Source organism: Amphiura filiformis, chromosome 1, assembly GCF_039555335.1.
Source record: "Amphiura filiformis chromosome 1, Afil_fr2py, whole genome shotgun sequence".
Lineage (NCBI taxonomy): Eukaryota > Metazoa > Echinodermata > Ophiuroidea > Amphilepidida > Amphiuridae > Amphiura > Amphiura filiformis.
The window spans coordinates 54,907,947-54,923,703 of NC_092628.1; the positions used below are offsets into that span (position 1 = coordinate 54,907,947).

Here is a 15,757-nt window from a genome sequence, read left to right on the forward strand (position 1 = left end):
ATAGACACCCATATATAAGGACGCGGCGGCGGTGGGATGTTTCTAAACTCTGCCATAAATAACTGTTTTTACTTTTTAAACTAAAAAAAGACTGTTAGCAACTGAAACTCAACATCATTACCATCAATAATGACACGATGATGATGCTGTTGAGTTTCAGTAATGGTACTGGCATGATTGAAACTAACATGCAGCCAGAGAACTTAATAAGTTTTTTACTTTTTAATTCTTCCATGTGGGTCGTGCGTCATGAATTGGGGGCCAAACACGTTACATGCTCAAAATTAGAAAAATAATCACGCTTTCACAGAAAAATGATTGCAATTCATCTCATGTTTGTCAGAAACTAGTGCCGTACTATTACGCTGCCTTTCGTATTCGCCGAGGAGGACAATTTCGACCTCCTCGTTTGTTTACAAACAGAGAGGTAGACAAAGGGCCTGTCAAAACTGTTCCGCTTGTCCAAATACTCAAGTATCAAAAGGATGGTCCACAATAGAGTGATTCACATAACATGAATAGGGGATTAAAAAACTGTGACGTAGAACCATGTAATTCTTTTGTCCAATTTGGAATCAAGATTTGAATGGAAACAGTTCAGACCCAGGCACCACCACCCCTGACTTTGCATCGTTTGAATTGCAATATCTCAAAAAGTAAACACAGTGTGAAGTTTTTACTCTCTACAGTTTTAGCTAGATAAATTAGCAACAAAATGAGACCATTTCTAGTTCAGTACCCCTCTACATTCTTGAGATCTGGGACGAAATGTCCTGAAAAAAATGGCTAGCTGGCCTAGTAAATAGTTAGGTTCCACTTTAACTTTTACCAAGGCCTGAGGCACTTTACATTGAAAAACTGGGAGGGAATGATTGAACGAATAGAACAATAAGTTGAAAGCACTTCAATTGTTGAATGAAGAAATGTGTGTCGGGTCTATAATAAAACCCTCAAGATTGAGAATGCTTAATGTTGTTCATTTCTAAAGCTGAATTTATACTCGATCGCTTTTGCAGGAAAGCAAATCGCATGCATGATCATCATACAAAATTGCCGCTATATTTGCATACTGAGCATTTTGCTGTTTTGCAAAAGTGACTGGATATAGAATAACACCATCAGTCGGTCAACACTCACTAACAAGCATTACACGCATAACTTGTGCAGTTGGAAGAAAATGGGATTGGACTTTGACCTTTTAGAAAGCTGTACTCTGTAAAGTGGCTTTTCTGAAAAGGTGAGAATGAGATTAGTGTCTCAGTGCATTGGCTTGTTTGTACAAGTCAAAAGACATCACACCCCTGCTAGCACAGGCTTCCTATCTTAATAAATTACTAATCATCCTACTGTTTACTGTCTTAGAGCTTTCTTTTGAATAGGAATCCTGATTTAACTGTCATCAGTCATATCATATATGGCCATTAGAGATGTTGTCCACCCTTCATCTGTGTTTGTTTCCATCATAATAACAGTCTTTGTATTTTGTTTTTCCTTCCAGTAATGAGACTGACCAAGTCATCATTCATCACCAATGTTCCAATATTATGTGAAAAGAGAGATGTTCCATTTCACGGTATGTTAAATTAACAAATTTAAGTTAACAAAAACAATTAACAAACCAGATTTACACGAAGGAGCCTCAAAATAAAAGGAATTTATGTGAAGTAAATATGGCCCACATGACTTTTTCAGAGGGACAAGGCAAAATATTTGATTGTGCTGCTCAAAATGTTGGACTTGCTTATTCTCTGTGATACGATAGAGGACATACCGTATTTCGTCAAATAGTCGCCCCCCCTCAAATAAACGCCCCCACCACTTTTTTCAACCAAGATGTTTCAAAAATGCTGATATTTCCATGCTATCTTGTGTAGTAAGCTTACCAAGTTGCACACATAGTCGATAATAGCGTCACTTTTTGGCGAAAATCTGGATTTGAAACCCGGAAGTGAACCAGAAATCAGTGTTTTCAGTTCATAGTTCGTCATTTTAGCGTGAGTTTTAAGTTTACCTAATGATTTTAATGGGAATTATCGTTCTAAAATTGACCTTGAATAAATGCCCCCCCCCTTGGGAAAATGTAACGCCTGGGCGTTTATTTGACTAAACACGGTAGTAATTATACACATTTCTATCGTTTATTCTGAAGTTGCAGTGGATTGTATTTATTTGCAGGTTCAGGTGGTGAGTGTACACTTCAAGATGTCTATCCATCAGTGGGTACAACACCAAAGATGGAAAGCTTTGCTGTTGGTGAAATACTGATGCTGCCGCAGAACTTCGGGTAAGATTGGGTGAGGTAGGGTTATGACTTGTAAAACACTGCAATAGTCAGGGCATAATATAGTGCTGTATCATGTTGTAATATTAAAATGTTCTTTGTAAATATTCAATCTGCTTATTTTCTTTAAAAAAAAGAGGGAACCTATATGTTCACTCTGGCATGGTGTAAGACAAAGCGAGATACAATTAATATATATTATATGCAAAGATCGGATATAAATGATGCAAGCCTAAGAAATTATGATTTAAATGACTTTATGAAGCTTGCCCAAACTGATATATATATAAAAAATTGAGAGAGCTGAAAAAATCCAGACTCAGTGGGGGTTGAACCCCGGTCCTCCCGTTTACCAGTCGAGAGTTATACCACTGGACTACATGAGTTCACAGTTGGTACATGGGTAATCTCACCTAGTCATGATCACAGAGGCCTACCCTCATCGCTGATTCCCGATTTTTTCTGCTCTCTTGATTTATTATGTCAGTTTGCCTGAGCTTTATAAAGTTATTTATTTTCTATGTGCAATTACACATTTGCTGTATAAATTTTTGTGCTGCTTTCTTAGTCTTAGTTTAGTTTTTGGTACACAAAAAAGTGTTTACACATCGGTGGATTGAAGTTCCACATAATTGCATAAGACAAACCTTTTAATTTTTGTTTTCATGTACCCGCATATTAATGTTGTGACGATAATTCAGTCAATAATTGATTATTGATCATAGTGCAAAAAGCCATGATAACCATTCATCAAGTGAACGTTTTATATACGTAATACGTGCATCAATTGCACTGAGTGAAGCGATGATTTGTTTCTGCGTTAATAAAATCTTCACTCCTTGTTAATCCTGCGGCAGACGAAGACGTATTCTACTTTCGTTCATGATGATTAATTAGATTGGTAACATGATGAATACAAATCAATTTGATTGAAAATCCCATTGATGAATCAAAGTGAGGTGTGAAACCAATGAGAAACCTTTGTTCTTGTTCTCATAAATTAAAGGCAAATGCTTTCCCCAGTAGGTTCTTGTAACCAGACACAGAAGTATAAAACAATATTAAGTACAATGAGATGTTTAAGGAGAACAATTAATTTTTATATGGCTGAGTGACAGCAAAACTTACTTGTCATTTCATAACATCATCATCCATGTTACAGGAGTATTTACCTAGGGGAAACGTTCAGTTGTTACATCAGTGTACACAATGACAGCAATCATCTTGTTAAGGAAATCTTAGTGAAAACAGACCTCCAGACCAGTTCACAGAGACTGACATTATCAGGAGGAGGCACCCCTGCCAAACCAGAGCTTACACCAGAAGGATGTATTGATGAAGTCATTCATCATGAGGTCAAAGAATTGGGTACCCATATGTAAGTAGATGCAACTGTTTTATGTATTGGAATCTGAGTAAATAAAGCCTTGTTCTCTCAGGGCTCTTTTGGAGACTGACTTTTTCATGTCATTTCGGTTCATATCTTGGTGACACATTTTAATTATGTCCGAACATAAAAATTTAGTAAAAGTGGAATTTGCATAATTAATTTATCATGCTCTGCCAATATTGAATGGATTCACATGTTTTTGAATTCATGATTCTAAACTTCCTTACATATGGCTTATACAAAAAGAATATGTTTGTGAGTTGTTATTTTTACAGTACTAAAAGCACAAAAATAAGCATGAAAATGTCAATTTTTACAGCATTTAGCATATCACTGCAGCAGGGTTGTAGCTAGGATAGTTTTAGTGGTGGGCTGCATTTTTAATGAAAATCTTGGATATTTGGCAATTTTTTGCCAAAATGGACCAAATTCTTGACTAATTCAATAAAATTGCGCAATTTTGGCCTCTGAGTGGTGGGCTCCAGTGCTAAAATTGCAGCGGAGTGGTGGGCTCCAAAACTGAGTGGTGGGCTCTGCCGCCCACCACCGCCCACTGTAGCTACATCCCTGCACTGCAGACTTTGTGGGAAATCCAGACCAGAAGTGAGGCCCATTTGGTGTATAATAATTTAAACTCAAATTTTAACTTTAAAACTTACTTTAAGGGGGTACTACACCCCTGGCCAATTTTGGGCCTATTTTTGCATTTTTCTCAAAAATTATAGTGCATTGGTGAAAAGTAAGATATGTATATTATAGGGGCAAGGACTACAACTTCTGCTCTGAAAATTCAGCAACTCAAGGCAAGTAGTTATTGATTTATTGATCAAATATTGGTTTTCCTCATTTTTGATTGTAACTCCACAACTGTTGTCTGTGCTGAAATAAAATTGCCAGTGCAGTAGTTCTAGTCCTTGCCCCTATAATATAAATATATTACTTGTCACCAATGCGCTATAATTTTTGAGAAAAATGCAAAAATAGGCACAAAATTGGCCAGGGGTGTAGTACCCCCTTAAACTTATTATAATATTTTGCAATAAACCTTTGACGAGGGCAAACTAACGTGATGTTGTAAAGTCAGAGCTAACAAAGCGTAATGCGCAAAAGTACATTCATAAATTTCCACTCAGCAACAGCAGATTGCCTCAGCAGCCAAATACACGATGTAGGCTATGCTTAAAATACACTCGTCAAAGGTTTACTGCAAAATATTATAGAAGAAAGCTTGTTATCAACCCAGGAAGCACATGTTTTACTAGAAATGATCACACTCCATGTTTTTTGTACTTACAGCTTGGTGTGTGCTGTTAGCTATGCTACTCCATCAGGGGAAAATATGTACTTCAGAAAATTTTTCAAATTTCAGGTAAGAAATTTTTTAAAGATATGTATGCAAAAGGTTGACCCTTAATATCAATATTTTGATACTGAAAACAAACTTTATAGTGCACCATTATATTAACTTTAAGTGACTTGGTTCATTATAATTAGTAGGACTCTGATACCGCATCCCATCGCCGTGTTACAGACAAAAGAATTATGAAAGTTTACAACACAATACAATATAAGACTGATTTTAAGCGGCTTTAATCCACCCATTTGGGCAATCGCATCCCCCGACTTGGCTTGTTGGATTTGTCTAAAGATCATAAGAAATATGATTTTCTCCAAAAGGACCTTGAACTTGTTAAAAGATTAGTAAATATGGTAAAGATAATGTTTAATATCCACAGGAACATTAATTGATGGCAATCATCTAATCTATCAACAGTAGGCTGGAAAGTTGACAAAGTGACTTTTCCAGACATGGAAATACATGCATATTAATTTTTCTTTTGGGTGGGTGGGAGTAAGCCTTGCAGTGATGATATTACTTGTTGCTATTAGCAGTGTAATGACTAAGAAATCTATACTCTGTGAAAATCCTTGTTTTCTTTTGTGTATTGAGAGACTTACTTTCAAATTCCTACTATTTATTAGGTGCTGAAACCTTTAGATGTGAAAACCAAGTTTTACAATGCCGAGGTAGGTACCATGATTTGTTTGTTTGCTCTAAACCTTTATGTATAATATCATCTCAGTCAGTATCTTGAGTGTTTTATAGTTAATCTCATTTAAGTAATTATTGGACTTTTTTTTTGTAGTAGCTTTTTTTTTTCAATATTGAAAACTGGAATCTTCTTAATCATATCAGGCAAGATGCTGTAATTGTATTTAAATGTAGTATGTATCGATGATGAAACAACTCTCTGTTCTTGCCCACACTACCAGTGAAAGTTGATGTAATTAATGCTATCATTGCTATCAAGGACAGGTATGCACCAACACCTGTACCAAAGCCTCTTTTAGGGACTATTTTTGAGGAAACATCCTTAAACCTGGTATAGAAAACTTCAGTGGGGGCATTTCATATTAGCCTATGGATAGGAGAGATAGGCAATAGTGAACCATTGGATGGAAAATTTTTACTGGCATATGTTATGAAATAAATTAGATGCACCTGTTATGGAACTCTTTGTTGAAAGTGTTACATTATAACAGACTGTTAACAGTGCGTAAATGACCCAATAATGAACACCTTTGTTTCTAATCAGCATATGCTATACTTCATAGTTAAGGCTGTGGTTAAGGCTAAAATAACTATAATAAGAATGTTGCCATTCAAGTATGAGATCAAATTAGTATTACCCGTAGCTTCAAAGTTGTAAAACAATGTTTGATTATGAAATTACAATTGATGCTGACAGCTGTGAAATGAATTATTGATTGTTGTTTGCTAGAAGTCATTTTTGTTGGATTTGATGTACATATGTTTGAATTTTACATGTAATTTATTTAAATTCCTTGTGTATGTTTCACTTTGCCGTCTAGTCTTATAATCGACGTCACCTACTTGAGGTATCTATCTGTTCTTTGATCTGTTTACTGTTGCTATAGAAACAAACAGTGATTCTAGATATACACAGAATTTAAGTAAAGGAGATGTATACCACAGTGGTGGTAGTATAGTCCCATTATGCCAACCCCTATTTTCTGTGGGAGGCAAAATAGCCTATTGTGATCCTACCCCATTCCATTGATGTAAATCAGTTTGAGTTTAAGAGTAACATGTGTTACACTGTCACCACTTCATTAATTGAAATATTAAGGGATGGGGTATGAACGTTTGGACAGTATTTATTGTGGGACATTGGAGCACATCAGACATATCGAATTGCATTCTGAATGCAAAGAATGTCCTTCTGATATCAAATAATTTTGATTTTTTGAAATTTGCAATGTAATACACATTTTATGGTAGTACTCGAAGTAAACTTTATAAATCTGATGATTTATACTTAAAGTGTATGTAGGTGGGATGAAAAGCCAACGATCAATTGAACATTTTGACCTTCAGTATTGAAGATATGGATTTTTTCCCCAAAACACCAAAAAAAATTAGGTCTTTTTTTTTTTTTTTTCCATATCTTAAATATGAAAGGTTAAAATTTTTAATTTACCGTCGGCTTTTCCTCCCATCTACATACACTTTAAGAATATATCATTAGATTTATAAAATTTACTTCGAGGACTGTTATATTTAAAAAAAAATGTGAAGAATATCAAATTTTAATAATTTGTTATAAAATTTGTATTATTATATCGTGAATTTAAAAAAATGAAAATTATTTGATATCAGAAAGACATTCTTCGTATTCAGAATGCAATTTGATATGCCTGATGTGCTCTCATATCCCACAAAAAATACTGTCGAAACGCTCAAAACGCCCATTCCAGATCCCTTAAGGAGTCCTCAACTTTGAACAAGTCCAAGGTATAATTAAGGATATAAATGTGTTGGACTATTAATACTACGGCTATTCCCTTTGGCTTCCTTGAAACGATAGCATCCACATATGGCGATAAAAGGCGATTTATCTGTAGGGCCACATTATGCGCTACAGATACACCACCAAAGAAAAGTCAGTTGCAAATACAAGTTTCATGTAATTTAGATTTCCTTCCAAAAAAAAAAAGAAAAACAACCTCTATCAACCATTCAAAAGGGCTCCCTTGTTGATATTTATTATGCATTCATGTATGTTTGATTAAAAACCTGATAATTTCAAAACTCTAAACATTTACTTAATGATTATTTGAATTCCAAGATTTTGAGGTCTTTGAACATTTTGCATTATAAAGCTCTTGTTGATTTACAGAAATTGAGCTTTAGTATTATAAAAGTCTCGAAGTTTCCCAATCCTAAAATATTCAGTATGTTTGCTGGTGGTGAAATTCACATGACAGAGATATGTATTTATAAACAATTCATTGTTTCTGTGTTTCTAGAATCAAGTTTTGTTGTTTTTCTGTTCAAAGTTGAACTTGACTTGTTTGGCTGGAATGATTTAGCATTAATTATTAGTGTTTGCAATTACATTTGAGTTATTATATTTCATTGAGTTATTATATTTCGTTGTAGTTTTGAATTTTGATTTTTGTCTGCTACAAGAAAATCATGTAAAGAAAACTTGCAGGGAAAAAACCTTTTGAGTGACAGTCGTGAACATCTTGGGGAAATAAATTAACTTTATAGGGCTGATTTCCTTATTTTGAAAAACAATTTATTGTATAAGTTCATCATACCATGGATGGCATATTTTGTATCGACCTTTAAAATCTCATAAAATTACATCAGCAGTTTTGAAAAATAACATATGTTTGCTGATAATGAGATAGTGTCAACCTCAGCTGTCAAAAGAATACCAAGAATACCAAAAGATGTTAGATTTATATTTTGGCTGATTATGGTATCTACCCTGCTGATTTGAAAGTGATTGAATATCACTTATTATACCAGTACCAATCATAAAAAATCATTTAGCTTGAATAATGAAGGGACATTAATTTGCATGTTATTTTATTTAAGTTATTTTGGTTATTGCAGTGTTACACTTAGGTATGGAATGTTTTGATGCAGCCAACTGCATGATAGCAGCTCTGTTATAAGCTATAGTTTGATTTTAATTTAAGTAGCATGGTTAAGTTGGAGTTTACATTTTTAGTTCATTGTTAATTTCCTTCTATGGCTACTATGTTTTGCTTTTTTTAGTCGAACAAGGTATAGCATGGAATAACAAGAGCTATATGAAGATATAGCATTTTATGATAGCATTGTGGCTGATTGATTGCTAGGACAAATAGTTTGATTAAAATGTTGGTTTTGATTGGCTGATTGTTGGACTGCCCTGGTAGTAAGCATTAAGTTTTGTTGTGAGCTTTTTGGATTGCTAATAAGAAATACAATTACTGGAATGTTGTTGCCAAGATGTGTAGATAAATTAAAAATTTAAGGTATAATAATGTTATGTTGATTCCGTTGATAATTATGCAGTGCTTTAAGCTAAATGTAGGCAGTGATGAGAGTATGTACTTTTTCCTGTGGTTACAGCATTGTTTTGACCAATGATTCTTGAAGGGAAAAATTGGAATACATGTTCAGCAAGTGTTAAAGCTAACTTTGATTCAACTGCTGGAACTTATAAGCAAAAAGCACTGTATAATTCTAGTTATGTGTTAGTATCCTCTTGTGAAAATATACCTAATAGACCTGTAGAATTATTTAGATCTATTTTAAGTATGATATGTGCCATTTGTGTGGCTTATTCGTGTATGGCTTGTAAGACCTGCAGTAAGTCCATAAAAGTCTAGCGAATTGCAGACAGAAAGCTACCCAAAAGTGAGCTATTTTAGCTGTTTAGAGAAAAAAGATCTGTTCAATAAGTCCATGATATATGTTGTACTCGATATGTGGACTCACAGTATAATTGGATATTTCAATTAGATCCAAGTTGTAAAGTAAGTACCAGATTACAGGAGGAAGTATACAAACATAAAGAGTTCCGGTATAGAATATTAGCCCATTATCTGGAACCTTAACCTGGGTAACTGCACACCCCCACACACACACCCACAGACACCTTCCTACATGTAATTATAAGCTGTACAGCACATAGTACTACAACTGAAGTTGTAGTACTATTGATGTATAACTAAGAGAGATGTTACATGTTGTGTGTATTTCTAGCCAAGGGACCATTCTCTTCTAAAAGCTAGTAACTCTCACAGGCTTAAGGCTAGTTCATAGTTCCACTGTTTGTAGTCTTACTGTTTGTTTGTTTGTTTGTTTGTAGTTTAGCTGTTGTAATTGTATTATGTTATAGATTTGACAGTTAAACATGCTTGAGTAGAACATACAAATAGATAGATAGAGCTACCCGTTTCATAAAATTTAGAGTGTATCATACTGGGACTGGAAGAAAAACTGTACAGGTTTCAATCTCTGTATATAGAGAGATTCAATACATTTTGTAATTGTTTACTTTAGAGTGTTACATTGAAGTATAACCACTTTATTTCTTAAGGATTTTGAAATATGCTATTTATAGACCACTTGACATCACTGTTTATCAACAAAGGCGAGGGACTCGTCTATCGATATGCTCGAACGAGCCGCTACACTGTTCAATGGCTTTCATGTACTATATGAAATGTGGCGGGCGATTTAAAATGCACGTGCTCTTAGCAGACTACGGCGCGCACGCACACTGCAGGGCAAAGAACAGTTGAAATTGCCATAATGCGCGCGCATACTGCCGGGCAATGACGTCAGATGCCAAGTGGTCTATACAAGTTTCATTTCAACCTTTGTTGTCTTGATTGAAGAAAATGGCAGTGATAGTGCTTGTGCTGTCTGAGTGTTCATCTGTATTATGCACACAAAAAAGTGTGACAATTTTTTTCAATATGTTAATTTGTTGTTGTGCTGGAAAAACCTCCCTATGTGTCATTGGCCCCTGAACATGTTTAAAGCAAAACTGCTTATGTAACCTGTTGGCAGTTTTGTTTTAAACATGTTCAGGGGCCACAAGCACATAGGAGGTTTTTCCTGCACAACGACGTAATGATATTAATGAAAATTGCAATTTGTAACCAAGCAATAGAGAAGAAAAATGGCGATTAAACTCGCTTCCAGTCTTGGATTGTGTTTTTGCTAATTGAATGATATCAACCATTCTTGTTTGTTACTCCTTTGTCTTTGCATGCCATGCCTGTGTTTATTACCTCCTGTGTGCTGTCTATTATCTTGCTCTGTGTACCTCCTGCCCACCAGGACTTTGTTGTAAGTGTTACTATAAAGAAAGCTTAAAATCACAACTAGCTGCTTGAAATGATCATCTTATTAAAAGTGCTCGGGAATTAAACATATGATTTCTGATGAACTTTGTCATTTGAGCCTATGATATCCACTTAGTTTTGTCATTGGGAGTGACTACTGCAGATTTTGCCCAATTTTGGTTAAAAGAACATAGGCTCTATACAACTACAAGGGAAAGATCTACTCTCTGTCGTTGCCATGTAATTATAATATTAAGGGGAAATGAAAAAAAACCCACCCATATACATAGCCCACTATGTGAATCCAACCCAGAACATTGGGTATCAAGATATGCAAAAACCAGGAGTCGTGTGTTTGAGGATAGGATAAAACCACTTTCTCTTCCATATTACATTGCAAAACAGTTACCTCCAGACAGAATAAATCACTTGTAGCACCAATTTTAGGTGAAAGTAACATTCTGTCCAGATGTTGTCCAGACTTGAAAGAATAATGTTACAATCCTGGAAAAAACTTGTTCACTTGCTCCAATTGACCTTTTCGGTAAATCCCATAAGCCTTTGCGAGTACACCTGATAACTCGTCATTTGACGTCACGCCGATGCGCACATTGTTTGAATATCGAACATTACTGCGCATTGCAAGTCGGCGTGACGTCAAATGACGAGTTCTCAGGTGTACTCGCAAAGGCTTATGGGATTTACCGAAAAGGTCAATCAATTGACAATTGAAGCTGATTGAAGCATGTCTGTCATATATTTGGAGTACGGACTCTGACCTATACCCCACCCTTTCCTACCATTCATCTTTCAGTGTCAGACAACATGGCATTGAATTTGTCCAGTATGAGCATGGCCAGATAATTCACCAAAGTTAAAGTGTGCTAATATTTTGCAAGTTTTTCAAGTTGTCAATAGATATGTGATCTTGACATTTATACTGAATGAAGCAGATATAAACTGGAGAGAAGAAAAATGAGGTGCAATCTAGATAGATTTCAAATGTTTAATTCTCAAGCCAATATACATGTTCTCATTACCAATCAATTCAAAACCATATTCTGGGAGTTGATATGTGGGTTTTCTGCTAATCATTAATACATGTGACAATGCAAAAAGAGCCAGAATTTGTTCCATTGTCATTTCCTGTTATCACTTGGAGCTGGGTACATTTTACTATTTTATAATGTGTGATTTTTTTCATGTAAATTAATTTGATAAATAATGTGTTAAAATTTGCCGTAAAGTTATCTTATGAGTGAAAGAAACATGTATATCTTCATAGGAAAGATATATGTGACATGATCTAATCCGCACAAAACAAGGTGATTGTGAAATGCATGATAAATGTCAGAGGTACATTATTTTGGTAACCTTGTGTAACAAACCAATTTGTCTGCTTTACCATAGCATTACACAGGGCGAGTTTGATTCCATATTTGTGTCTAATCACATATGGATGAGAGCAGTTTTATATTAAATGATGATATATCACAAGATGAAACCTTTGATTATATTTGATATGTACAAAATAATGTTTCTGTGTAAGTATATGTACATGTTTTCTTACACTTACAAGAGAAAATAATTTAAATCAATCATTTGAGATTCTAATTGAACACTTATACCTGTAACTATACTTATTTCTTCAGTTTATAATTGGCGAAGAAATTTGTGTATTGATACATGTAGAATAGCGTGCATGCAGTGGGTGAAGCAACTGCGTGTTGTGTAATACGCTAGTTGTGTGTTGTGTAATGTGTGACTTATGCGCGCTAAATGCGAATTTACATGAGGAGAAGTTGGGACTTCATTGATGCAGGCAGTAACAAAAAACAAATAATGTTTGCCAATTATAAGCCAAACAAAGTGTAAAAATAACAGTGATGAGAGAGTTTGAGAAAAATTGTATGTAGAGAACCTGAAAAAAGCAATCTTCAAAACAAAGCTTGTCCCCTTTTTCAGTTCAGTACAACTTTGTGCATAGACAAAATACCATGTGCTTTCACATCATTTCATTCATCATTTTTTGTTGTATACCAGACAAAATTGAGAGAAATTGCATGGACTATTTGCCAGGTGTTTAGTTGCATGTGTAAGATATGGGACCCATCACCACACACCACAATCATACATTTTTATTATGCACTTTTTGATCATAACATGTTGAAGTTTATATCCATTTACACAACACCAGTTTTCCTTGAGCAGCATCATAAGGAATCCATGTATGTGGGTATTTATTGGGAAATTCTGAGTTTCAGCAAGTAACTAGTCCCTTATTTAGAATTTCCTTGTGAGCTCTATCAGTTTGAAATTCAGAGACATTTCAATTCTTTTTTATCATATTGGTTGTAAGTATGATGCATGAATTGTTCGGTATGTGCACATTTGTCATATTTGTTTAAAGTTTTTTGTACACTTTGCACCATGATCACTTTTAAATAGAATATATTCATAAGTATTCATTTTTGCCTGCATGTTGCATCATCCACCAAGCTATAAAGAAAAACAGACATTTGCAAACAGGTTCAGATTAAGGTTTAGAGATTTCCAAGCTTGATTTGACATCAAGTTTGTACAATTGTTAACAACTCATGTAACTTTTGCACTAACCAATGATTAATTGCTAACCATCCCTAATACAGTCTGATGAGGTGTACTTGGAGGCTCAGATTAAGAACATCACCCAATCACCAATGGTCATGGAGAAAGTATCACTGGAACCATCAAATGAATACACATGTAGGGAACTCAACCATGTAGAGGGTGGAAAAACAGGGTGAGTGATTTACATCAAGTACTTGATTTAGACACAGTTATATTACTCTAATGAGTAATTGGGTAACTTGGGTATTGATGGTCATGGAGAAAGTGTTGTGCTATCAGCTGAATAAACTGGCAGTTAACTTGTCCAAGTAGATGAAACTAAACTGGATGAGTCGTAGGGAACTGCCTCTGACTTTCACACTTGTGGCACTTTGTAGCATATCTATACATGTACTGCAATTTGTGTAGATGGAAGGCAGATAGTGACTTTGGCAGGGAAAGTGAAGCATAGAAATCTCAAAGTTCTTGGACAAAATACATTATATGTACATCCATATCAAAAGGATGCACTTGTTGGCTGCTACATGTGTCTCTTTTTACATAATAGCTAGGAATAAATACCAAACTCAATCATCTCAAGTGGTGGTCACTTCAAAAATACAGAGAACATTCCTAAACCATGTGACTTGGGGATGATTTGAAGTGACTTCCACCTGAAATAAGTCTTGTTCCTAGCTATTAGGGACATTGCGATTTCCAAACGTAGCATCAAACGTACGTGGAATCTATTCAAAATCCCGTCACAGGAGAGTGATTTTGAATAGATTCCACATACGTTTGAATCTACGTTTGGAAATCGCAATGTCCCTATTATGTAAAAAGAGACACGTGTAGCAGCCAAGGGATTCATAAAGAAAATGAGCAATGTAGGGAAGACAGAGAGAGGAGATACACAAAATAGGTATACACAACTGGACATAGAAATAATTAGTGGGTTTTAGCAGGTTCGCTGTCAGACAAGTTTACAACTGTCAAGCTCTGGCTTCTTCAGGACAAAGTACCCAAGAATGAGACATGTAGTCCGCCCCTTGCCTACTGATGGCTCTGAAAAGAGCTTTTCACTGAAGACTGCCCCTTGTCAACAGAGAACAAGCAGATATCGCCTATCTGCTAAATTTGAAGTTTTGGTGGCTCTGAAAAGAGCTGTTCACTGAAGACTGCCCCTTGTCTACAGAAAACAAGCAGACATTGTCTATCTGCTAAATTTGAAGGTTTGGTGGCTCTGAAAAGAACCGTTTACTGAAAAAGTTGTTAACTGGACATAGAAAAGCTATTAAGTATGATATTAATATACTGTTTTCTTCCTGTTTTTCCACTCCTACAGGGAAACAACATTTGGCAAATTCACATATCTAAACCCCATGGATACAAGACAATACCTGTACTGTCTGAAAGCTAAGCCGTTACCAGGCTCAAACCGACCACCCATCATCAAAGGTGTATCAAATATTGGCAAGCTAGATATTGTATGGAAAACTAATATGGGTGAGAAGGGAAGATTACAGACTAGTCAGCTACAGAGAATGGTAAGGCTAAAGTTTGTTCAGCTTAGAATTAGCGAAAATTATTAGTTTTTTTTTTTTTTTTCCTGTCATTAAAGTCCTAACTTAGGTGTATGTTAATTCATAAAAGCGTCAGTTACGCTGTGCCCAAGTGCGTGCACGCCAATCTTTATCAATACATGATGTTATGAGTCTCATTTTTTCGCCAATTACAAGCCAAACAAACTTTTATAGTCATCTTGTAAAGACAAAATGCTTTTTACCTGAGATTTGTGTGTAGTCAACTGTATAGGCATACGCTGTGATGTTGCCTGACAGCAGAACTTGGCTACAAGTTGGCGCCATTGTATTGTTTGATCATTCACTATATATTGTACACCTTCCTATAATGGTAAAAGGAATCTAGGATATAACTTACAAGGGATCTGCCCATGAAGCTGATCTGATAATGCTATTATTAGCCATGGAAGTATGGCAATGCATTTATTTATACTTGCTGCAGTGTCAGTGGCACAATATAACTGATAGCTTTTCAGTCAGAGTACAGGTCTGCATATATATATACAAAACTCCATGCAATCTTCAAAAATCCAATATGACAGAAGGTTGCAGCCAAATGAAGTCTATAACACTTTCTTTTTTATTTCTTTTTTTATTTTCTAGGCTCCTGGATATGGTGATGTAAAGCTTAATGTAACACAAGTTCCTGATTCAGCTCCTGTAGAAAAACCATTCAATATCAAATGCAGATTTACTAGTTGTTGGTAAGAGAAGAGAAGTAAACAAACAAACAAATAGACAAGAACAAGTACA

At 35.2% G+C, this 15,757-nt stretch overlaps 1 protein-coding gene across 2 annotated transcripts in view; it reads left to right on the top strand.

The window, feature by feature from the left end:
* The window catches only part of LOC140149018 (trafficking protein particle complex subunit 13-like), a 30,617-nt gene that overhangs the window by 1,357 nt on the left and 13,503 nt on the right, over nt 1-15,757 (top strand). The window contains exons 2-10 of one of the 2 annotated variants that reach the window (XM_072171158.1): nt 1,499-1,573; nt 2,176-2,284; nt 3,444-3,659; nt 4,968-5,040; nt 5,655-5,699; nt 6,546-6,572; nt 13,481-13,614; nt 14,767-14,968; nt 15,608-15,708. In XM_072171158.1, the coding sequence (XP_072027259.1) occupies nt 1,499-1,573; nt 2,176-2,284; nt 3,444-3,659; nt 4,968-5,040; nt 5,655-5,699; nt 6,546-6,572; nt 13,481-13,614; nt 14,767-14,968; nt 15,608-15,708 (982 nt within the window). The remainder of the gene's footprint in view (nt 1-1,498; nt 1,574-2,175; nt 2,285-3,443; nt 3,660-4,967; nt 5,041-5,654; nt 5,700-6,545; nt 6,573-13,480; nt 13,615-14,766; nt 14,969-15,607; nt 15,709-15,757) is intronic. The other variant, XM_072171167.1, reaches the window with a different exon arrangement.